Source organism: Eriocheir sinensis, chromosome 61 (assembly GCF_024679095.1).
Source record: "Eriocheir sinensis breed Jianghai 21 chromosome 61, ASM2467909v1, whole genome shotgun sequence".
Taxonomy (NCBI): Eukaryota; Metazoa; Arthropoda; class Malacostraca; order Decapoda; family Varunidae; genus Eriocheir; species Eriocheir sinensis.
The window spans coordinates 10,391,296-10,415,659 of NC_066569.1; the positions used below are offsets into that span (position 1 = coordinate 10,391,296).

Sequence of the window (24,364 nt, forward strand, 5' to 3'; positions counted from 1 at the left end):
TATTTCTGGTCTTGAGATGTCTGTGTGTGTGTGTGTGTGTGTGTGTGTGTGTGTGTGTGTGTGTGTGTGTGTGTGTGTGTGTGTTATATGACACGGAACAATTTTTCAGTATTTTTTTTCTCTATTACATCTATGGCTCTCCACTTAAAATGAGGACGTGTGGAGAGGTTATGGTGAGTGACATTGATGATGATGATGATGATGATGATGATGATGATGATACCCTGTAATACTGTAGAATCACTCGACAGAGGACAATGGCAGTGTGGGAGGTTTGGTTTGGTTTGGTGAAGAGATGAGGGAAGGAAAGTTTGGAGAGTTTGGTTTAGTCGGCGCAACATCTGTGGTCATATGCCGGAGAGAGACAGAAGGGGAAGGAATTATAGAAGAAGGGAACAGTTGGAAAGTTTGGTTTAGTCGGCGCAACATCTGTGGTCATATGCCGGAGAGAGACAGAAGGGGAAGGCATTATAGGAGAAGGGAACAGTTAGAAAGTTTGGTTTAGTCAGCGCAACATTTGTGGTCATATGCCGGAGAGAGACAGAAGGCGAAGGAATTATAGAAGGGAACAGTTGGAAAGTCTGGTTTAGTCAGCGCAATATCTGTGGTCATATGCCGGGGGGAGACAGAAGGGGAAGGAATTATAGGAGAAAGGAACAGTTGGAAAGTTTGGTTTAGTCGGCGCAATATCTGTGGTCATATGCCGGAGAGAGACAGAAGGGGAAGGCATTATAGGAGAAGGGAACAGTTGGAAAGTCTGGTTTAGTTGGCGCAGCATCTGTGGTCATATGCCGGAGAGAGACAGAAGGGGAAGGCATTATAGGAGAAGGGAACAGTTGGAAAGTTTGGTTTAGTCAGCGCAACATCTGTGGTCATATGCCGGAGAGAGACAGAAAGCGAAGGAATTATAGGAGAAGGGAACAGTTGGAAAGTTTGGTTTAGTCGGCGCAACATCTGTGGTCATATGCCGGAGAGAGACAGAAGGCGAAGGAATTATAGGAGAAGGGAACAGTTGGAAAGTTTGGTTTAGTCGGCGCAACATCTGTGGTCATATGCCGGAGAGAGACAGAAGGGGAAGGAATTATAGGAGAAGGGAACAGTTGGAAAGTTTGGTTTAGTCAGCGCAACATCTGTGGTCATATGCCGGAGAGAGACAGAAGGAGAAGGAATTATAGAAGGGAACAGTTGGAAAGTTTGGTTTAATCGGCGCAACATCTGTGGTCATATGCTGGAGAGAGACAGAAGGCGAAGGAATTATAGGAGAAGGGAACAGTTGGAAAGTTTGGTTTAGTCGGCGCAACATCTGTGGTCATATGCCGGAGAGAGACAGAAGGGGAACGAATTATAGGAGAAGGGAACAGACCCCAGGAGACGGGACACAACCCCCGATTAATACCTGGTACCCATTCACTGCTGGGTGGACAGGGGCGTAGGGTATCGGAAAAGCAGCCCAAATTTTTCCACTCCGCCCGGGAATCGAACCCGGGCTATCTCGGTTGTGAGCTGAGTGTGCTAACCACTGCACCACGAAGCCCCCTACATGAGGAAAGGATGAAGGAGAGTGGAGGGGAGAGACAGAGAGGGCGAGAGTTTAAAGTTACATCCGATCGCCGCCAGGACTTGAAACTCAACATAGTGAACTCCACATAAGGCAAACTAACTGAGGGGAAGTCCGATCCGGGATAGCCGAAAATCTGAGTTATCGGAGGTTGGGGATCCCGTGCCTTCAGTAGTTATTTTTCTCACTCCGTATCACTAATAAATATCATTGTACAGTACAGTGCTTACTTCCTCTTATTATTAAACACCCACTCATGGTAAAAGGCTCATCCATGTCTCTACGAATCCTGTAGGTACTGTATGAGGGCAGCGAAGTAAATAAAAGTCATTTGAGCTACAAGATAAACAGCAAGGCGGCTAAACTCTGCTTCGTAGAGACCAAGCAATGTGGCGGTTGATGTGGAAAATTGAAAAATGCGTGCCTATTAATTTGAATGGCATCCAATTTATAGACACTTTTTTTTTACAGCAAAGGAGACAGCACAAGGGCACACAAAAAAGGAAACAATAAAAAAAAAAGGCCCACTACTCGCTGCTCCTGTAAAGACTCCGAAGAGGCGGCCGAAAGAACACTCAATTACATGAGAAGAAGCTTATAAAGTTTTCGAGATATCGGGTGTTTGACTTACAATGATCCGACTTAGGGAGGGTTTACTGCACTCGCCTTCATGAATAGCTTATACATATATGGGTTAAAGAGTTGATATAAGGGCAGAATGACAGGTTGAGGAGTGTGTGACAGGCCTCTGTGAATAACTTATATATATGAGTTTGAGACACCTACTGGAGATAGACAGGGAGAGGTAAAGCACTCGTGGTATGCCTGGCAGGTTCAGGAGTGTGAGAAAGGCTTTAGTGTTTGCTTAACCCGGTAGCAGCGACGGGCCAAATTTGTGGCTTTACCGTGTAGTAGCGATGGGCCAAATTTGTGGCTTTACCGTGTAGCAGCGACGGGCCAAATTTGTGGCTTTACCGTGTAGCAGCGACGGGCCAAATTTGTGGCTTTACCGTGTAGCAGCGACGGGCCAAATTTGTGGCTTTACCGTGTAGCAGCGACGGGCCAAATTTCTGCCATGATATAAACCTCATAAAATAGACGATGCATAAACTGATCACACATGCGTTGATATATATTATGAAATGGTTTGCGTGAGTGATGATTCTCTCTCATTATTTTACTTAGAGGGGCCTTTAACCTAACCTAACCTAACCTAGCCTAAGAAATATGACCCCCGCAGCTACCGGGTTAAAATTGGTTCAAGGTCTCGGTTAATGTCGGACAAACCTACACTTCACCGGACAACTTTTTCTACTTCTTCTTTTAGTTAAACGTCCATATTTCTCCTTACAGGATTGGACGGTTGAGCTGAGAATTGAAGGACTGAATCAATTGTGTGTTTAAGGCATTAGTGATTGTTTTCATAATAGTTTCAGATCCAGATTAAACACAAATAGATTTTCTTGAGCTGGTATAGAGGTGCTGAATTGCTTTAAATGGGTTCCAAGTCCATATTAAGGTTAGACGGACTTCCTTGAGCTGGCAACTGTGTGACTGAAAATTGAAGGACTGAATTAATTGTGTTAAAGGCATTAGTGATTGTTTTTATAATAGTTTCAGATCCAGATTAAACATAAACAGATTTTTTTGAGCTGGTAGAGAGGTGCTAGATTGCTTTATATTGATTCCAAGTCCATATTAACCCAGTAGCACCGACGGGCCAAATTTGTGGCTTTACCGTGTAGCAGCAACGGGCCAAATTTGTGGCTTTACCGTGTAGCAGCGACGGGCCAAATTTGTGCCATGATATAAACCCCCAAAAATAGATGATACACAATCTGATCACAAATAACTGGCCTCTTGCAGACTCCTTATGTTCTTAAATGCTTTGATATATATTATGAAATGGTTTGTGTGAGGGGTGATTTTTTCTCATTTTTCTCGCTTGGAGGGACCATTAAGAAACATGGTCCCCGCTGCTACCGGGTTAAGGTTAGACGGACTCCCTTGAGCTGGCAACTGTTGGACTGAGCTATAGGAGTGTAAGGCAAGATGTGTGAGCCAATGTTGTACTTCTCCGCAGTTTGAAGGCCATTGTGTGACTTCCAAGATACATGATATATTGGGATGAGATGCATTATTGTGGGTCCACGATGATGATGATGATGATGATGATGGGTGGGTTGTGAAAATGTTAGGATGATGGTTTTTGTCGCTGGCTGTCTTTTCCTTTTCTCCTTTCATTTCTGTTATTTTCTTTCCGTTCGATAACTTTTAATCTTTTTTTCTTTTTTGCGGACATATTTATTTCTTGGTAACGTAGAATTTTCCTCATTTCTCTTACTCATAAATTTTCTTTCCTCTTTTAATGTCAAATTTTCTTTCCTTCTCTAACTTCAAATTTTTTTTCCTCTTTTAACATCAAATTTTCTTTCCTTCTCAAACTTCAAATTTTCTTTCCTTCTCTATAATTTTCTTTCCTCTTGTAACTTCAAATTTTCTTTCCTTCTCTAACTTCAAATTTTCTTTCCTCTTTTAACTTCAAATTTTCTTTCCTTCTCTACAATTTTTTTCCTCTTCTAACTTCAAATTTTCTTTCCTCTTCTAACTTCATATTTTCTTTCCTCAAACGATCAATTATTCTTTCTTGTCTAACTTAAAATTTTCCCCTCTCTTTCTCTAACTTTAAATTTTACCCTCTTTCTCTAACTTAAAATTTTCCCTCTTTCTCTTACTTAAAATTCCCCTCTTTCTGTCACTTAAAATTTTCCCTCCACTTCACACCCAACATTTCCATTCTTTCTCTCAACTTCAAAATTTTCCCATCATTTTCCTCTCTTCTCTTTCCCCAACCTTTATATTTTCCCTTTCCCTGACTAAACGCTTCTTCTCTCTCCCTTCAAATTTCCCCTTTCTCAAACATATTATTTTCTCTCCTCTTCAAACACACCATTTTCCTTCCTTTTCCTTACTTAAATATTTCTCTCCACAACTGTCAGAATGCTACAGTAGACATGCAACTATGATAATGATGATGATGATGATGATGATGGTGATTAACATACAAGCTGCCTGGTCCGAGAGGTCATATATTACTTAATTAAACAGGCCGTGTCTCTCTATTACAAGCTGCACGTTTTCCTTTCTCACTACAAGCTGCTAAGTCTACCCTAGTGTACTGTTTCCCTTCATTTATTACAAGCTGCTTAGTTAGTCTTGTCTTTTTCACTGTTTCTTTAATTATTACAAGCTGCTTAATTAGTCTTGTATCTTGCTTTGTTTTTCTTTAATTATTACAAGCTGCTAATTGAAAACTTTCCTCCTGAACTGTTTCTTTTAATAATTACAAGTTGCCTACTCGTATTTTATCTTCCCTCTCTCACATCTTCTTTTAATTAATTACAAGTTCATTATTAAATCTCTCCTGTTCTGTTATCTTTCAGTCATTACAAGCTGCTTAAGTCTCCCCTCCTGCACTCTTTTTCTTTAATACCCCTATGACTCAATTCCATCCCCTAACCCACCATCCCTTAACCTAACCTAACCTAACAATCTTAACCTAACCTGATAACTACAAGCTGCTTAAGTTTCCCCTTCTACACTCTTTTTCTTTAATACCCCTATGACTCAATTCCATCCCTTAACCCACCATCCCTTAACCTAACCTAACCTAACAATCTTAACCTAACCTGATAACTACAAGCTGCTTAAGTCTTCCCTTCTGTACTGCTTTTCATTAATACCCCTATGACTCAATCCTAATCTCTTACAACCCCTAACCCACTATCCCTTAATTAACCTTGATCCCCTTACCTCACCTAACCTAACAATCTTAACCTAACCTGATAACTACAAGCTGCTTAAGTCTTCCCTTCTGCACTGCTTTTTGTTAATACCCCTATGACTCAATCCTAATCTCTTACAACCCCTAACCCACTATCCCTGAACCCTGATCCCCTTACCTCACCTAACCTAACAATCTTAACCTAACCCGATTATTACAAGCTGCTTAAGTCATCCCTTCTGCACTGCTTTTCATTAATACCCCTATGACTCAATCCTAATCTCCTACAACCTCTGACCCACTATCCCTGAACCCTGAATCCCCCTTACCTCACCTAACCTAACAATCTTAACCTAACCTGATAACTACAAGCTGCTTAAGTCTTCCCTTCTGCACTGCTTTTCATTAATACCCCTATGACTCAATTCCATCCCCTAACCCACCATACCTTAACCTCACCTAACCTAACAATCTTAACCTAACCTGATAACTACAAGCTGCTTAAGTTTCCCCTTCTGTACTGCTTTTTGTTAATACCCCTATGACTCAATCCTAATCTCTTACAACCTCTAACCCACTATCCCTGAACCCTGATCCCCTTACCTCACCTAACCTAACAATCTTAACCTAACCCGATTATTACAAGCTGATTATTAAAAACTTCCCTCCTGCACTGTTTCTTTTAGAGGTTAGGTAGGTAGGTAAGCTCTCACCTTCCAACCCAATTCAACTTGTTTCAATTTCTAACCTAACCTAAGCTGACCAAACCCAACCAATTTCTAACCTAACCTAAGCTGACCAAACCCAACCAATTTCTAACCTAACCTAAGCTGACCAAACCCAACCAATTTCTAACCTAACCCAAGCTGACCAAACCCAACCAAACTCATTTTATTTTCACACCGTAGCAGCAGCAGCCTGTTTAAATATGACCCCTGCTGACCTTTTCCGTGTCCTAATGACCCTGATTGTGACCTCTTCAATTAGCAACACTACCCTTGTGATCTGGTAACAATGAGTGGCAGGGAAATCTATCATGATAAAAATAATAGAAATAACAACAACAAGAGGTTAGAAAATAAAGGTGAAATTGAGTATTACATAACAAATAAAATATGCAGCGGTAACTCTATACATGAGTGCGTCGGAGTGTGTATGTGCGTGTATGTGTGTCTCTGTGTGCGTGTGTGTGTATATAGATCGTTTCGTCATCTTAAAATTCATTAAAACAATAATTAGTATAACACTCTCTGTGGCACGTGGCATACAGTTGTGGTGGTGGTGGTGGTGTGGTGGTAGGAGGATGACCCAAGAAAGTAGTAGTAGTAGTAGTAGTAGTAGTAGTAGTAGTAAAAGGTGGTAGCAATGGTAATGAGACTTGGTTGTCGCTCTTCCCAACTAATCTACTTCAAAAATACTTCTTGTGGAGCTAATGACTGTCAGGGACTTTGGCTTGAACCAGGAGGAGGAGGAGGAGGAGGAGGAGGAGGAGGACGAGGAGGAGAAGGAGGAGGAGGAGGAGGAGAAATAAACAGAGCAGGAGAATGAGAAATAATAGGAAGGAAAGAGAGACAAGGAGGAAAGAGGAGAGCAAAGAGGAGGAGGAGGAGGAGGAGGAGGAGGAGAGTAAAAAAGAACAGTATATGAGCAAAAAGGAGGAGGAGGAGGAGGAGGAGAAATAAACAGAGCAGGAGAATGAGAAAGAATAGGAAGAGGAGGAGGAGGAAGAAGAGGAAGAGAAGGAGGAGGAGGAGGAAGAGAAACACACAGAGAGGACGAGAAAGAACCAGAGAAAAAGAAAAAATAAGAAAGTTAAAAAGAAAAGTAGAGGAAATAAGAGGATGAGGGAGAATACTAGACAGGAGAGGAGGATGAAGAGGAAGAGGAAGAGGAAGAGGAGTATGAAAGTCGGGGAGAAAGGGAAAGGAGAGCAGCCGGGGGGGGTAGGGGGGGCGGGGGGAGCAGGCTACTTTTTAGGGAGGTGTGGTTGAGGGTTGTGGTGGTGCTGTGTTGGGTTGGTGGTGGTGTTGGGTTGAGCAAAGACCATCTGAGCCTGGTGGTGCGAGAGCTGGTAGGGCAGAGCCATCCCCTGCGCATTGCCACTGGGGAGGTTCACCTGTGGGAGGGAGAGAGAATGAGATGAGTGGACTTAGGAAAAAGGTGGAGAGACAGAGACAGACAGAGAGATGGAAACAGACAAGGAGGGAGAGAAAAACAGACAGGGAGAGAAAAACAGACAGAGAGAGATGGAAACAGACAGAGAGACAGAGACAGAGATAGACAGAGATGGAAACAGACAAGGAGGGAGAGAAAAACAGACACAGAGACAGAGAGACAGACAGAGATAGACAGAGAGAGATGGAAACAGACAGAGAGACAGAAAGAGACAAAAAGAGAAACCAAAACAGACAGAGAAAGACATAAACAGATATATATATATAGAGAGAGAGAGAAAGAGAGAGAGTATTACAAGGTCTTAATACTGTAAAAGGTTAACTAAGCAGAACAGGTAACACACACACACACACACACACACACACACCTGCGCAGGGCTGAAGGTGGACACGGTGAGGGTGGTGGCTGGGGCGGAAGTAGAGGTCATGGCCACGGGCTGCACCAGGGGCGAGCCAACCCCCAACATCCCCGTGGTGAGCGTGACCGTCCCCGCCCCACCCGGCAGCCCCGCGGTGACTGGCAGGCTTCCCACGGCGCCCCCCATCGCCATCCCCGCCCCGCTGCTGCCCGATGATACCCCGGAGGCCCCGCCCGTTGCACTCTGGTACCCGGCGCTGGACACACTGCTGGTGGCGGGGTACTGCACACCGCCCTGGGGGACACAATTGTAAGAACATTAGGGGTAATATCATAAGACATTCCGTCGCCCAAGAACACATATTTGACAAGGCTTTCGTAGGAGTTGTATGCATTTCCAGGGGTAGTTTTATGACCCTGGTGTTAGTGTGACCCTTCTTCTGTACCGTGAAACTAAAGAAACACTCATTTGACAAGGCTTTCGTAGGAGGTGTATGCATTTCCAGGGGTAGTTTTATGACCCTGGTGTTAGTGTGACCCTTCTTCTGTACCGTGAAACTAAAGAAGCAGTCATTTTGACAAGCTTTCGTTATGCACTCTGTACCGTGAAACTAAAGAAACACTCATTTGACAAGGCTTTCGTAGGAGTTGTATGCATTTCCAGGGGTAGTTTTATGACCCTGGTGTTAGTTTGACCCTTCCTCTGTACCGTGAAACTAAAGAAGCACTCATTTGACAAGGCTTTCGTAGGAGTTGTATGCATTTCCAGGGGTAGTTTTATGACCCTGGTGTTAGTTTGACCCTTCCTCTGTACCGTGAAACTAAAGAAACACTCATTTGACAAGGCTTTCGTAGGAGTTGTATGCATTTCCAGGGGTAGTTTTATGACCCTGGTGTTAGTTTGACCCTTCTTCTGTACCGTGAAACTACAGAAACACTCATTTGACAAGGCTTTCGTAGGAGTTGTATGCATTTCCAGGGGTAGTTTTATGACCCTGGTGTTAGTTTGACCCTTCTTCTGTACCGTGAAACTAAAGAAGCACTCATTTGACAAGGCTTTCGTAGGAGTTGTATGCATTTCCAGGGGTAGTTTTATGACCCTGGTGTTAGTTTGACCCTTCTTCTGTACCGTGAAACTAAAGAAACACTCATTTGACAAGGCTTTCGTAGGAGTTGTATGCATTTCCAGGGGTAGTTTTATGACCCCGGTGTTAGTTTGACCCTTCTTCTGTACCGTGAAACTACAGAAGCACTCATTTGACAAGGCGGGTAGTTTTATGACCCCTGTTGTTGAGACCTTCTTCTGTACCGTGAAACTAAAGAAACACTCATTTGACAAGGCTTTCGTAGGAGTTGTATGCATTTCCAGGGGTAGTTTTATGACCCTGGTGTTAGTTTGACCCTTCTTCTGTACCATGAAACTAAAGAAACACTCATTAGAACCCGACTGACCCCCTCTTTGACCTTTAGAAATAGTTAATGTGAGAACCGAAAGTGTCTTATCATACCAACTTAAGAATCTGCAAGAAGCTGGTGGGGCTCCTGTAAACCTAACCCCACCTAACCTCTCTATCCATGAATTTATCTAACCTTTTCACGCAGGCATCTATCGTATTGGCACTCACAACATGACTACCGATACATTAACTGATCACAGATGCTTTGGTATATATTATGAAATAGTTTAGTGGGCACAACGTCTGTGGTCATATGCCGGAGAGAGACAGAAGGGGAAGGAATTATAGGAGAAGGGACACAACCCCCGATTAATACCTGGTACCCATTCACTCCCCACAGACAAGATTAACCAGTTTTCTTTTGGTTTAGTCGGCGCAACATCTGTGGTCATATGCCGGAGAGAGACAGAAGGGGAAGGAATTATAGGAGAAGGGAACAGACCCCAGGAGACGGCACACAACCCCCGATTAATACCTGGTACCCATTCACTGCTGGGTGGACAGGGGTGTAGGGTATCGGAAAAGCCGCCAAAATTTTCCCACTCCATCTGCTTATACAACCCACAGAGCAGCAGCACCCACCTTGTAGACCTGCTGGAGGCTGAGGCTGCCGTACTGGGCCATGATGAGCTGGTCGTTCACCTGCCGAAGCTCCTCCTGTTGTCTGAGGATCTGCTGCTGGAGCTCTGCGTGCTTCCGTCGCAGCTGCTCCTGAAGTTGCCGCTGGTCGGGGCTGAGTATGAGGGACTGTCGGAGCCCCTGCAGGAGCCAGGGACAAATTAGACACCCGAGGGAAGGCGTGAAGGGTGGCGAGTGTGAGTGTGTGGGCAGGACGAGGAGGAGGAGGAGGAAAGCACAGAAAATAAAGAAATTCAAACACACACACAAACTTAAAGGGTGTGTGGGTGTGGGTGTAAGGACAGTCAGCAATGCGAAGGGTAAGATAAAGTATTATTATTGTGTGAAGAAAGAGAGAAGGAGTCAGAAGAGGAGGAGGAAAGCACAGAAAATAATGAATATAAACACGTACACAAAGCTTAACAGTGTATGGGTACGTGGAGGGGGACAGAATGGGGTAGGAATGACAGGATGAAGGGGGACTGTGTATAAGGAGGAGGAAAAGAAGAATAAGGAAGAGGAAAGTACAGAAAAGGCATGAAGGGTTACAAGTGTGTGTGTAGGGAGGAGAAAGAGGAGGAGGAAAGGATTGTCTGGGGTGTGAAGGGAAGGATGAGGTGCTCTTGTGGTGGTGTGGAGAATGAGGCGTTTAAGGATAATACCAGAAAGATGAAGAGAAAGGCACAGAAAAGGAATACAGAGTTACAGGTGTGTGTGTGTGTGTGTAGGGAGAAGGAGGAGGAGGAAAGCACTGTCTGGGGTATGAAGGGCAGGATGAAGTGCTCTTGTGATATGGAGAATGATATAACATGAGGAACATTACGAGCTTGACACAATTCCGGAAAATAATATATAGTCATGAACAACTAGGTTACACACACACACACACACACACACACACACACACACACACACGAGAAGTTATTGCTAAAAGAAGAAATTACCACCAGGAACACAAAAGGACATAGTAAACAATTGAGGAAGAGAAAATGCTTGAGAGACATAAAGAAATATAGCTTCCCTCAAAGAAATATAGAGGTTTGGAGCAGACTAAGTGAGGATGTAGTATCGGCGAGAAGTGTGCAAAGCTTTAAGGAAACGTTGGATAAATGTAGATACAGAAACGGGACCACATAAGCGTATAGCCCAGGCCTGGTAAAACTACAACTAGGTACACACACACACACACACACACACACACACACACACACACACACACACACACACACACACAGCACCATCACCTCTGTCGTTGAAGTTGCCGGGAGTTGGATGGAGAAGTTCGTGACCACCGGGTTGACGGGGAAGACCGGGGAGAACGGGACAGCCGCCACCTGCACCACCTGGGTCGCCGCACTGCCCGCCGGAGCCGCCACGCCCTGCTGACTGTTGAGGCCGCCACCACCGCCACCGCCCCCACCTCCGCCACTGCTCCCGCCCCCGCCTGACGCCCCGAGGTACTGCTGCTGCTGTTGTTGTTGTTGTTGTTGTTGCTCGACACTCCCGTAGCCTCCTGGTCAAGGGTTCAATGGGTTCAATTTTTGCTTTCAACTTCATCTCTCTCTCTCTCTCTCTCCTTATCAATCAATCTATCTATTTATCTAGCTATCTATACAACCATCGATATACTACTACTACTACTACTACTACTAACCAAACCTAACCTAACCCCACCTGACCTAAACTAACCTAACCTTACCTAACCTAACATAGCATAACCTAACCAAACCTGACCTAACCTAACCTAACCCCACCTGACCTAAAGTAACCTAACCTAACCTAGCATAACCTAACCAAATCTGGCCTAACCAAACCTGACCTAACCTAACCTAACCCCACCTGACCTAAACTAACCTAACCAAACCTAACCTAACCTAATCTAACCACACCTGACCTAAACTAACCTAACCTAACCTAACCTAGCATAACCTAACCAAATCTGGCCTAAACTAACCTAACCTAACCTAACCTAACCCCACCTGACCTAAACTAACCTAACCTTACCTAACCTAACCTAGCATAACCTAACCAAATCTGACCTAACTACTACTACTACTACTACTACTACTACTACTACTACTACTATTACTCTCTCTCCCTTACCAGAGTTGTGGGAGCTGGCACTACCAACAGGGGAGGTCACCATCATCTGCAAGAACTGGTCCTCCTTCTTCTCCTCCTCGTACGACCCTGAGAGCCGGGAGGACGAGAGGGACTGCGTCATCTCCGGCGGAAGCTCTATCTTGCGGTAATATCTCTCCCTCGGCACGGACTTGGCGGAGATGTAGGCCCCCGTTCCGTCCTGTGAGGGGGGGAAAAGGCGTGAGGGTTAGAAGTGCGGGTGTGTGGGAAGGGGGAGTGTCTAGGGTGTGGAGGTGGAAGGTGGAAGGTGGAGAAGAATAGGCGGTTTTAGAAAGGTTATGAAAAGTCTAACCTATTGATGATGATGGTGACGGTGATGCAGGTGTGTGTGTGTGTGTGTGTGTGTGTGTGTGTGTGTGTGTGTGTGTGTGTGTGTGTGTGTGTGTGTGTGTGAGAGATGAAAGAAATAAAAAATGAAAACAAAACAAGAAGTAAAGGGAAAAAAAAAAAGATGAATGAAATAAAGATGAAATAAATAAAAAATGAAAACAGAACAGAAAATAAAGAAAATAAAAAAAATTGAAACAAAATACGACCAATGAAAATCAATGGAACCCAAGATCCAGCGGCTGTCCCTCGGCTCACCTGCTGTGGGTGTGAGATGTGTGACGCGGCTGACCCATCGGAGCAGGGGGAGGAAGGGGGCGCCAGATCCTCCATCGAGAGCTGCTGCTGCTGGGACTGTTGCTGCTGCTGTTGTTCGTGCTGTTGTTGAAGCATATGCTGTTGTTGTTGTTGTTGTTGTTGCTGGTGGTGTTGTTGCAATCTCGACCGCTTTCTGCTGCTGCCGCCCTCCCCCATGGTGGACCCCGCTCCCCCACGGTACTGACTAGACTCTGTGGGCGTCAATGTCACGGTCAGGCCACGGAGCATAATGGTCCTCGGTCGTGTTTGCAATCCTCCCCACATATCTTCCCTTCCTTCTCCCCTGATCTTAGTGTACAGTCAGCCCTCTGCAGGCTTTTCATTTTATCATTATCAAGAGTATTAACCCGTGTAGCAGCGACGGGACAAATTTGTGGCTTTGCCGTGTAGCAGCGACGGGCCAAATTTGTGCCATGATATAAACCCCCAAAAATAGATGATACATAATCTGATCACAAATGCTTTGATATATATATTATGGAATGGTTTGTGTGAGGGGTGATTTTTTCTCATTTTTCTTGCTTGGGGGGACCATTAAGAAACATGATCGTCGCTGCTACCGGGTTAAGAAATGATTTGTCCTCAAGCTAAATATTATGTTTGTTTTAGTCCTCCACCCTCCAGGAGCCCCGGCAGTGGTGGCTCAGCATGTGTCCTGGTGTCTCTGTGCCCCAGCAGCTGCCTGTGTGCAGCACCGGGGCGGAGAAACACTGAAACAAGACCCGTCACTAATGGCTTACCTGAGCGCCCCTTGGAGGGCCAAGGCGGCGGCTCCCCCCTGGAGGACAGGTGCTGGCTCATCTGGGGGTAGGGGGAGTGCTGGCTGCTGGGAGACACCCCTGAGGGAACCAGCTGGCTGCCCTGCCCCACTATCTGCTGCTGCTGCTGCTTCTGTTGTCTGGAGGCCTGCTGCGGTGACTTGGGGGAGGGCAGGAGGGAGGACGGGGGCGGCAGGAGGTGCTGCTGCTGCTGCTGCTGGGAGGCCTGGGAGGGAACGCCCACACAGTGCTGCTGCTGCTGCTGCTGTTGTTGTTGTTGTTGCTGCTGCTGTTGCTGCTGCTGCTGCTGCTGCTGTTGTTGTTGTTGTTGTTGCTGCTGCTGTTGTTGTTGTTGCTGCTGCTCCTGTTGCTGCTGTTGAAGTTGTTGTTGTAACTGCTGTTGTTGTTGTTGTTGTTGTTGCTGTTGTTGTTGTTGTTGTTGTTGTTGTTGTTGCTGCTCTTGCAGCTGTTGCTGCTTTTGTTGTTCTTGTTGTTGCTGTTCTTGTTGCTGCTGCAGTTGTTGTTGTTGCTGTTGTTGTTGTTGTTGTGTTTGTTGCTGCTCCGAGGCCTGCTGCTGCTGCTGCTGCTGGAGGTACTGGAGGGGGTCCTGGGGCCCCCCCACCACTGGCTTCTCCTCCACCAGGTGCTGTGGGGTAGGCGGGGCAGGTGGGGCCAGGGGGGTGGAGGGTGGGGGCAGATCCACCAGCCCCGCCGCCGCCCCCGCCGCTAGTGCCGGCATGGCCAGACCTGAGGGCCCCGCGGCGGCCCCGCCCCCAGCGCTGGAGGCCAGGCTCAGCTCCCCCTCCGGTCCACCTGCCTCCACCTCCACCTTGCACTTCTCCTCCACCCCAGACTCCTTCAGCAGCTCCTCCTTCACATTGCTGTAGCTGTGGGGGGAGGGACCCATTAGCCATGACTCACCTGTGGCTGTGTAAGTGTACCTGTGTGGGTGTGCCTGCTGTGTGTACCTGTGTGGGTGTGCCTGCTGTGTGTACCTGTGTGGGTGTGCCTGCTGTGTGTACCTGTGTGGGTGTGCCTGCTGTGTGTCTGTGTAAGTCAGGGTGGGGTGGGGTGGGTGTTCAATCAGCCACACACACCCAGCATAATGGTCCTCTGTCGTGCTTGCAATCTCCCCCATATCTTCCCTTCACCCCTGATCACAGTGCACACAGCCAGCCCTCTGCATTGTTTACATTTAATCATTATCAAGAGTATTAAGAAATGATCCACCCCCAAGCTAAATACTATGTCTGTGTTAGTCCTGCCACCCTCCAGAGGACCCATCCACCCACCTGACGACAGTGTTGGTGCAGACGATGAACTCCGGCTTTGAGTTCCACTGGTGGTAGGTGATGTAGTATTGGGTCTGTAGCCAGATCCACTGCTGCCCCTTCGTCAGGAAACGGTAGTAGCAGGAGGTGCCTTTGCCGGTCTTCATCACTGGGGGGTGGGTGGAGGGGTGGGCATGGTGAGTTAGCTTATAGAGTCATCCATACCCTTCTCCTCCTCCTACCTTCCTTCTTCCTAATACCTTCCTCCTCCTTCTCCTCCATACCCTTCTTCTTCTCCTACCTTCCTTCTTCCTAATACCTTCCTCCTCCTTCTCCTCCTACCTTCCTTCTTCCTCCCTTCCCTTCCCTTCTCCTCCTCCTTATCTATCTTCTGTGTCCTTCTCTCTCCCTCTTTATCTCTTCTCCTCCTTCTCCTCCATTCCCTCCTCCCCCTTCTCATTTTCCTTCTCCTCATTCATTCATTCTAACTTCCCTTTTATCTCCTCTATTCTTCCTCATCTTCTTAGCTTACCTCCTCCTCCTCCTCCTCCTCCTCCTCCTTATCTCCTCTTCCTCCTTCCCTTTCTTCATCTTCTCCTTCCTTCCTTCCCCTCTTATCTTCTCCTCCCTATCTCCCTTCCTCCTCCTCCTTATCTCCCCTTCCACCCATCCCTTCTTATCTCCTTCCTATCTTCCTGTCCCGCCAACCCCCTTACCTCCTCCTCCTCCTCCTCCTCCTCCTCCTCCTCCCCAGTACTCACGCTGCTCATGACACGCCGCCACCTTCTCCAAGTCCTCCACATGGTAGTAGTCGTACCCTGAGGTTCCCAGCACCTCGAATGGCATATACCCGATGATGGTGGGGGCCCTGGGGGGGGGGATGGAGATTGATGAGTAAATAGATGGATAGATGGATAGACAGAGAGGATAAGAAAGAATAGACCTCCTTCCTTCCCCTTCTACCTCCTCTTCTTTTCCTCTAACACTAACTTCTTACTGTGGACACTAATTCTAACTTCTTTTTATTCTTATGGAGATTGATGAGTAAATTGATGGATAGACAGAGCGGACAAGAAAGATATAGACCTCCCTCCTTCCCCTTCTACCTCTTCTTCTTTTCCTCTAACTCTAACTTCTTATTGTGGACACTAATTCTAACTTCTTTTTATTCTTATGGAGATTGATGAGTAAATTGATGGATAGACAGAGCGGACAAGAAAGATATAGACCTCCTCCTTCCCCTTCTACCTCTTCTTCTTTTCCTCTAAGTCTAACTTCTTATTTTTCTTCTCTTCTCATTTATCTTCCAATATCTCCTCCTCAAACACTTTTCCTATGTTACCTCTCTTCTTCTTCTTCTTCCTCTTCTTCTTTCCTTCCTCCTCTACCCAGTTTCCTTCCTCTCCTCCTCCTCCTCCTCCTCCTTGATTTTCTCCCTCTTCTTCCTCTTCTCCTCCTCCTCCCCTCCTTCTTACCTTCCTCTATCTCCTCCCTCCTTTTCCCCCTCCTCAACTCCTTTCCCTACCTCCTCCTCCTCCTTCTCCTCCATCTCCTCCTCTTCCACTTCCACTTCCTCCTCCTCCTCCTCCTCCTCCTCACACGCCTCACCGGTGGTCAAGAAACAGAAACTTCCACTCCAGGCTGTGTCGGGAGGTGAACTCTGTCTTGCTGGGTTCAATGATGGTCATCTCGCGCTCCAGCTGTGGCCGCTCCATACGCGCGATGGCCACAAACACCAGCCTGGGAGGGGAAGGCAGACGTTTAGATCAGACAGAGATGGAGGTAGACGCTGAGAATAGATATAAACAGAATCGACAGACATTGAATTTATAGATACATTTTGATCAGACATAGATGGGGAGGTAGACGCTGAGAATAGATATAAACAGAATCGACAGACATTGAATTTATAGATACATTTTGATCAGACATAGATGGGGAGGTAGAAGCTGAGAATAGATATAAACAGAATCGACAGACATTGAATTTATAGATACATTTTGATCAGACATAGATGGGGAGGTAGACGCTGAGAGTAGATACAGACAGAATCGACAGACATTGAATTTATACAGATACATTTTGACCACAGATGGAGAGGTAGACACTGAGAGTAGATATAGACAGAATCGACAGACATTGAATTTATACAGATACATTTTGATCAGACATACATGGATAGGTAGACACTGAGAGTAGATATAGACAGAATCAACAGACATTGAATTTATACAGATACAGTTTGGGCAGAAAAGGCATTGGGGAAGATACGGATATTTTGGACAGACTGGGTTTTGGAGATATGGACAGATACACAGTTAGAGAAGACTGGGCTTTGGAAATACAGACAGATACAGACATTTTGGGCAGAGAGAACAGTGGGACAGATAGACAGACATTTAGGGAAGACTGGGCTTTGGATATATGGACAGATACAGACAGTAGGACAGAAAGAGCATTGGGAGACAGACATTTAGGGCAGACTGGGCTTTGGAAATAGAGATAAGACAGGGCTTTGGAAATAGATAGGTACAGACAGTTTAGGCAAAGAGAGCAGTGGGACAGATAGACAGACAATTAGGGCAGACTGGGCTTTGGAAATAGATAGAGAAGACAGGGCTTTGGAAATACAGACAGATACAGACAGTAGGACAGAAAGAGCATTGGGAGACAGACAGATTCTAGGGCAGACTGGGCTTTGGAAATAGACAGATAAGACTGGGCTTTGAAAATATACAGATAGACAGTTGGGGTAGAAGGATCATTGGGAGACAGACAGACAGACAGCTAAGGAGGATTGGAATTTGGATTTTTTTTTTTTTACAGCAAAGGAGACAGCTGGAAAGAAAGATATGGACAGATAAGACATTTTTGGTATGCTAATGTATACTCTAACTAGGTAAACACACACACACACACACACACACACACACACACACAACTATGTCACAACTAGGTAAACACACACACACACACACACACACACACACAACTATGTCACAACTAAGTAAACACACACACACACACACACACACACACACACACACACACACACACAACTATGTCACAACTAGGTAAACACACACACACACACACACACACACACACACACACACACACACACACACACACAACTTACTTGGTGGATTCCTGAGAGAGCTGTGAGTGGACGAGAGAGCTCTGGAACATCCCCGCTCCACCACCATTGTTTCCACCTCCACCTCCACCTCCGTTGCTATCACCACCTCCGCTACCACCACCACCACCACCACCGCCGCGACTGGCACCACCTCCTCCACCACCACCGCCACCACCAACACTGCCAACTCCACCACCTCCTCCACCACCTCCTCCACCAGCAAGTCCCCTCCCACAGCTGCTGAGGGACACTGAATCCTCCGCCTCGCTGCAACTGAAGTCCAGCACACCATCTGAAAGGCAACACAGGTCAGCAGAGGTCAGCAAGGTAGGAGGAGAGAGAGAGAGAGAGAGAGAGAGAGAGAGAGAGAGAGAGAGAGAGAATAGAGGAGTGAAACAGACTAACAAAAAGAATATGCAGTAGATCAAACAAACACACACACACACACACACACACATCACCCTCTCCCCACACACACAGGCAGCCTCCCTTCCTCACACACAGTAGTAGAAATAGTAGTAGTAGTAGTAGTAGTAGAAGTAGCAGCACCTTCGCTTGGACAGGTGTATCGCTCGAAGTAGCCAGTCAGGTGTATCCTCTCGTATAAGTTTTCTTGAGTGTTCCCTCTTGTTGAGCGCTTCAGGTGGACGGTGAGGGTGTACTGTTCTGTGGGTGGAGACGAGAGTTAGGGTCGGTATTATAAGATACTTTTGCTTCTCGTATCAACTATTTCTAAAGGTGGACGGTGAGGGTGTACTGTTCTGTGGGCGGAGACGAGAGTTAGGGTTGGTATTACAAGATACTTTCGGTTCTCGTATCAACTATTTCTAAAGGTGGACGGTGAGGGTGTACTGTTCTGTGGGCGGAGACGAGAGTTAGGGTCAGTAATATAAGATACTTTCGCTTCTCCCCTCAACTATTTCTGAAGGTCAAAGAGGGGGTCAGTCGGGTTCTAATGAGTGTTTTTCTAGGTTCAGACTACCACCAGGGTCATAAAAGTACCCCTGGAAATGCCCTAAACTCCCACGAAAGACTAGTAAATTACGTGTTCTAATGAGTGTTCTTTTAGGTTCACGGTACAGAAGAAGGCTCAGACTACCACCAGGGTCATAAAAGTACCCCTGGAAATGCCCTAAACTCCCACGAAAGACTAGTTAATTACGTGTTCTTGGGAGCAGAAATGCTTAAAAATATGGCCTTAAACACCATCCCCAGCACCCCAGCATCCCCAGCACCCCAGCATCCCCAGCACCCCAGCATCCCCAGAACCCACCTTTCGTCTCCTCCGGCCAGTTGTTGGGGTTCGGCGCCAGGGCGGGGTTGGAGAGGAACTGCTTCATCTCGCTACGCTCCTCCTCCAGCATCAGGTCATAGAGAGGACGCCCGGAGATGTCGCTCTGCAGGGAAGGGGGGAAGGAGGTATGGTTAGGTGATGTGATTCTCTCTCAAGGGGGGGAAGAGGGAGGGTTAGGTGATGTGATTCTCTCTCAAGGGGGAAGGAGGTATGGTTAGGTGATGTGATTCTCTCTCAAGGGGGGGAAGGAGGGATGGTTAGGTGATGTGATTCTCTCTCAAGGGGGGGAAGGAGGGAGGGTTAGGTGATGTGATTCTCTCTCAAGGGGGGGAAGGAGGGATGGTTAGGTGATGTGATTCTCTCTCAAGGGGGGGAAGGAGGTATGGTTAGGTGATGTGAATCTCTCAAGGGGGGAAGGAGGAGGGTTAGGTGATGTGATTCTCTCTCAAGGGGGGAAGGAGGGATGGTTAGGTGATGTGATTCTCTCTCAAGGGGGAAGGAGGGATGCTTAGGTGATGTGATTCTCTCTCAAGGGGAAGGAGGGATGGTTAGGTGATGTGATTCTCTCTCAAGGGGGGAAGGAGGATGCTTAGGTGATGTGATTCTCTCTCAAGGGGGAAGGAGGGATGGTTAGGTGATGTGATTCTCTCTCAAGGGGAAGGAGGATGGTTAGGTGATGTGATTCTCTCTCAAGGGGGGGAAGAGGGAGGGTTAGGTGATGTGATTCTCTCTCAAGGGGGGGGGAAGAGGGAGGCTTAGGTGATGTGATTCTCTCTCAAGGGGGGGAAGGAGGAATGGTTAGGTGATGTGATTCTCTCTCAAGGGGGGGAAGGAGGGATGCTTAGGTGATGTGATTCTCTCTCAAGGGGGGGAAGGAGGGATGCTTAGGTGATGTGATTCTCTCTCTCTCTCTCTCTCTCTCTCTCTCTCTCTCTCTCTCTCTCTCTCTCTCTCTCTCTCTCTCTCTCTCTCTGTTTTTTTTTCTATTTCCATCGTTTCTTGTTTTATTTTCTATTTTGTTTCCTCTCTCTCTCTCTCTCTCTCTCTCTCTCTCTCTCTCTCTCTCTCTCCCTCTCTGTTTATATTTCTATTTCCATCGTTTCTTGATTAATTTTCTCTATTTTGTTACCTCTCTCTCTCTCTCTCTCTCTCTCTCTCTCTCTCTCTCTCTCTCATCACTATGCATGGAGAGAGAGAGAGAGAGAGAGAGATGAAGAGTGTGTGTGTGTGTGTGTGGTGAGGATGGTGAGGGATTTGACCCCAACTCCCCCCCCTTCCCCCCTTCCCCCCCTCCCCGTCTCTCCCCTGATATATACAAGACAATGGCATCCTCCCTTCTCCTTCTGCCTCCCTCCACTTCTTCTTCTTCTTCTTCTTCTTCTTCTTCTTCTTCTTCTTCTTCTTCTTTCTTTCTTTCTTTCTTCTTTTCCTATTCTTTTTCTTTCTCTTCTACTTCTTCTTCTTCTTTGCCGTCCTCCATCTTTTTTTTCTCTTCTTCTTCTTCTTCTTCTTCATCTTTGCCTTTCGAGATCTTTCCTTTTCTTCTTCTTTTTCTTCTTTTTCCTCCAACTCCTCTTCCCTCTCCTCCTCCTCTTCTTCTTCTTCTTCTTTTTCTTCTTCCTCCTCCTCCTCCTCCTCCTCCTCCTCCTCCTCCTCCTCCTCTTCTTCCTCCTCCTCCTCCTCCGTGGTGCTTTCATCTGCTCTTCGGGCACCAAGTGACTGTCGAGCAGAATCACCAGAGCGGGCAACCTCGTAATGAGCCAATAGGTTTTCTGTTGCCTGCATTTACACGTTTTCATGTTTCCTCCTCCGCCTCCACCTTCTCCTCCTGTCACCCCGGATCCCTCGTGGATGACCGCGTGAGTCAGAAGGGCAACAAACTTCGAGAAAACGTGAAACTTGTTAACTCGTCCGCTGCGATTGGCACAGATTTGGCTTTCACTGGTAGCCTGGTAACATGTACTCCCAGGTCTTTCTCTGCCTCTGTGGTGGATAGTGGAGTGTTTCCCATGTGGTATTGGTGTGCTGGATATCCCTTCACTGGTAGCCTGGTAACATACACTCCCAGGTCTTTCTCTCCCTCTGTGGTGGATAGTGGAGTGTTTCCCATGTGGTATTGGTGTGCTGGATATCCCTTCACTGGTAGCCTGGTAACATGTACTCCCAGGTCTTTCTCTGCCTCTGTGGTGGATAGTGGAGTGTTTCCCATGTGGTATTGGTGTGCTGGATATCCCTTCACTGGTAGCCTGGTAACATACACTCCCAGGTCTTTCTCTGCCTCTGTGGTGGATAGTGGAGTGTTTCCCATGTGGTATTGGTGTGCTGGATATCCCTTCACTGGTAGCCTGGTAACATACACTCCCAGGTCTTCCTCTGCCTCTGTGGTGGATAGTGGAGTGTTTCCCATGTGGTATTGGTGTGCTGGATATCCTTTCACTGGTAGCCTGGTAACATGTACTCCCAGGTCTTTCTCTGCCTCTGTGGTGGATAGTGGAGTGTTTCCCATGTGGTATTGGTGTGCTAGATATCCCTTCACTGGTAGCCTGGTAACATACACTCCCAGGTCTTCCTCTGCCTCTGTGGTGGATAGTGGAGTGTTTCCCATGTGGTATTGGTGTGCTAGATATCCCCTCCCAAGGTGTAGGACTTTACATTTCTCTTCATTGAATTGTAGCAGCCACTTGTTGTTCCATTCCTGAAGCTTGGTGAGGTCTGACTGTAGGAAATCCGCAGTCAAGGGGTTAAAAGCAACAGAGGAAGGACAAGACAGAATACATATGGTCGAAACCCTGAATAAAGACTTGGCGTCTGTGTCCACGGTCGAGAACACCAAGTCTGTTCCTGAGAGGCCCACCCGCCGAGGGGAACAACACCTCCGGGAATTATTGGTACAACTGGCGAACAAGACACAAACAAGTCAACCGGACCCGAAAACTTGTCACCCAGACTGATATAATAGAACTCAAGCAGCAAATCGTCACCTTCGTAAACAAACCCCCTAAGTCATGATTTTCTACTTTACAGGAAATCAGAAAAGAACTGCCATTATCCCATTTGGCTTAAGATTTAGGAGAGCTTGTGATACTACTGGAACTGATGTCAAGGGAACGGCCGAGGAAGGGAGAGCTTGTGATACTACTGGAACTGATATCAAGGGAACGGCCGAGGAAGGGAGAGCTTGTGGTACTGCTGGAACTGATGTCAAAGGAACGGCCGAGGAAGGGAGAGCTTGTGATACTGCTGGAACTGATATCAAGGGAACGGCCGAGGAAGGGAGAGCTTGTGATACTGCTGGAACTGATATCAAGGGAACGGCCGAGGAAGGGAGCTTGTGATACTACTGGAACTGATGTCAAGGGAACGGCCGAGGAAGGGAGAGCTTGTGATACTACTGGAACTGATATCAAGGGAACGGCCGAGGAAGGGAGAGCTTGTGATACTGCTGGAACTGATATCAAGGGAACGGCCGAGGAAGGGAGAGCTTGTGATACTACTGGAACTGATGTCAAGGGAACGGCCGAGGAAGGGAGAGCTTGTGATACTGCTGGAACTGATGTCAAGGGAACGGCCGAGGAAGGGAGAGCTTGTGATACTACTGGAACTGATATCAAGGGAACGGCCGAGGAAGGGAGAGCTTGTGATACTGCTGGAACTGATGTCAAGGGAACGGCCGAGGAAGGGAGAGCTTGTGATACTGCTGGAACTGATGTCAAGGGAACGGCCGAGGCAGGGAGAGCTTGTGATACTACTGGAACTGATGTCAAGGGAACGGCCGAGGAAGGGAGAGCTTGTGATACTACTGGAACTGATGTCAAGGGAACGGCCGAGGCAGGGAGAGCTTGTGATACTACTGGAACTGATGACAAGGGAACGGCCGAGGAAGGGAGAGCTTGTGATATTGCTGGAACTGATGTCAAGGGAACGGCCGAGGAAGGGAGAGCTTGTGATACTGCTGGAACTGATGTCAAGGGAACGGCCGAGGAAGGGAGAGCTTGTGATACTGCTGGAACTGATGTCAAGGGAACGGCCGAGGAAGGGAGAGCTTGTGATACTACTGGAACTGATGACAAGGGAACGGCCGAGGAAGGGAGAGCTTGTGATATTGCTGGAACTGATGTCAAGGGAACGGCCGAGGAAGGGAGAGCTTGTGATACTACTGGAACTGATGTCAAGGGAACGGCCGAGGAAGGGAGAGCTTGTGATATTGCTGGAACTGATGTTAAGGGAACGGCCGAGGAAGGGAGAGCTTGTGATGAATGAGTGAATGAGTGAGTGAGTAAGTGAAGGAGTTAGTTATTCAGTTAATTGAGTAGAGAGAGAGAGAGAGAGAGAGAGAGAGAGAGAGAGAGAGAGAGAGAGAGAGAGAGAGAGAGAGAGAGAGAGAGAGAGAGAGAGAGTGCCGTAAAATTTTGACGTGTGAGTGAATGAGTAAGCGTGAATGAGTGAATAAGTGAGTTTTACAGTGAGTGTGTGAGTGAGTATGTTTCAGTGTGAGAGAGAGTGAGCGAGGAAGGGAAGACGAGATCAGACACAGAATCGGAGTCTGTTAGGGCGCACAGACATTTGCATAACGACATTGGGGGCGCCTGTGTGTGTGTGTGTGTGTGTGTGTGTGTGTGTGTGTGTGTGTGTGTGTGTTCCCTTTCTCATTTTTTCCCTTCATCCCCTTTCATCTCCCTCGAATCGCTATCTGTCTGTCTGTCTGTCTGTGTGTTTACTGTTGGTGTCTGTTTGTCTCTGTTTTTCTCTTACTGTGTTCTTTGAGTGTGTGTGTGTGTGTGTGTGTGTGTGTGTGTGTGTGTGTGTGTGTGTGTGTGTTATTCTTTGTATTCTTTATTTCATGTCTGTCTTTAGAGTGGTGGGGAGGTGAAGTGGAAGGGGCAGGTGGAGGGGGGTACAGAAAAGTGGAGGAGGAGTGGGGGAGGTGGAGGGGGGTCGGGGAGGTGGAGGGGGGTCGGGGGAGGTGGAGGGGGATTGGGGGAGGTGGGGTGGAGGGGTTAGGGTAGTGGGGAGGGAGAGGTTGAGGAAGGTGGGTATGAGGTGGAGGGGTTCAGGGAGGTGGAGAGAGAAGTGGACGGGTTAGGCTAGTGGGGGAGGAGCTGAGGGAGGCTGGGGGAAGTGGAGGGGGGTAAGAAGTGGAAGGGGGGTAAGAAGTGGAAGGGGGGT

General features: G+C 47.2%; 1 protein-coding gene across 1 annotated transcript in view; it reads right to left on the minus strand.

The window, feature by feature from the left end:
- Positions 1–37: 37 nt before the first annotated feature.
- LOC126986034 (neuronal PAS domain-containing protein 2-like) overlaps positions 38–24,364 on the minus strand; it is a gene marked incomplete in the record, with an annotated part of 127,321 nt that continues 102,994 nt past the window's right edge. Inside the window, 15 exon segments of the mRNA XM_050841720.1 lie at positions 38–5,357; positions 5,507–5,633; positions 5,910–7,458; positions 7,885–8,169; positions 9,914–10,090; positions 11,194–11,462; positions 12,053–12,251; positions 12,677–12,927; positions 13,477–14,381; positions 14,787–14,934; positions 15,527–15,633; positions 16,374–16,505; positions 17,905–18,196; positions 18,454–18,570; positions 19,178–19,301. Coding sequence (XP_050697677.1) covers positions 7,309–7,458; positions 7,885–8,169; positions 9,914–10,090; positions 11,194–11,462; positions 12,053–12,251; positions 12,677–12,927; positions 13,477–14,381; positions 14,787–14,934; positions 15,527–15,633; positions 16,374–16,505; positions 17,905–18,196; positions 18,454–18,570; positions 19,178–19,301 — 3,156 coding nt within the window.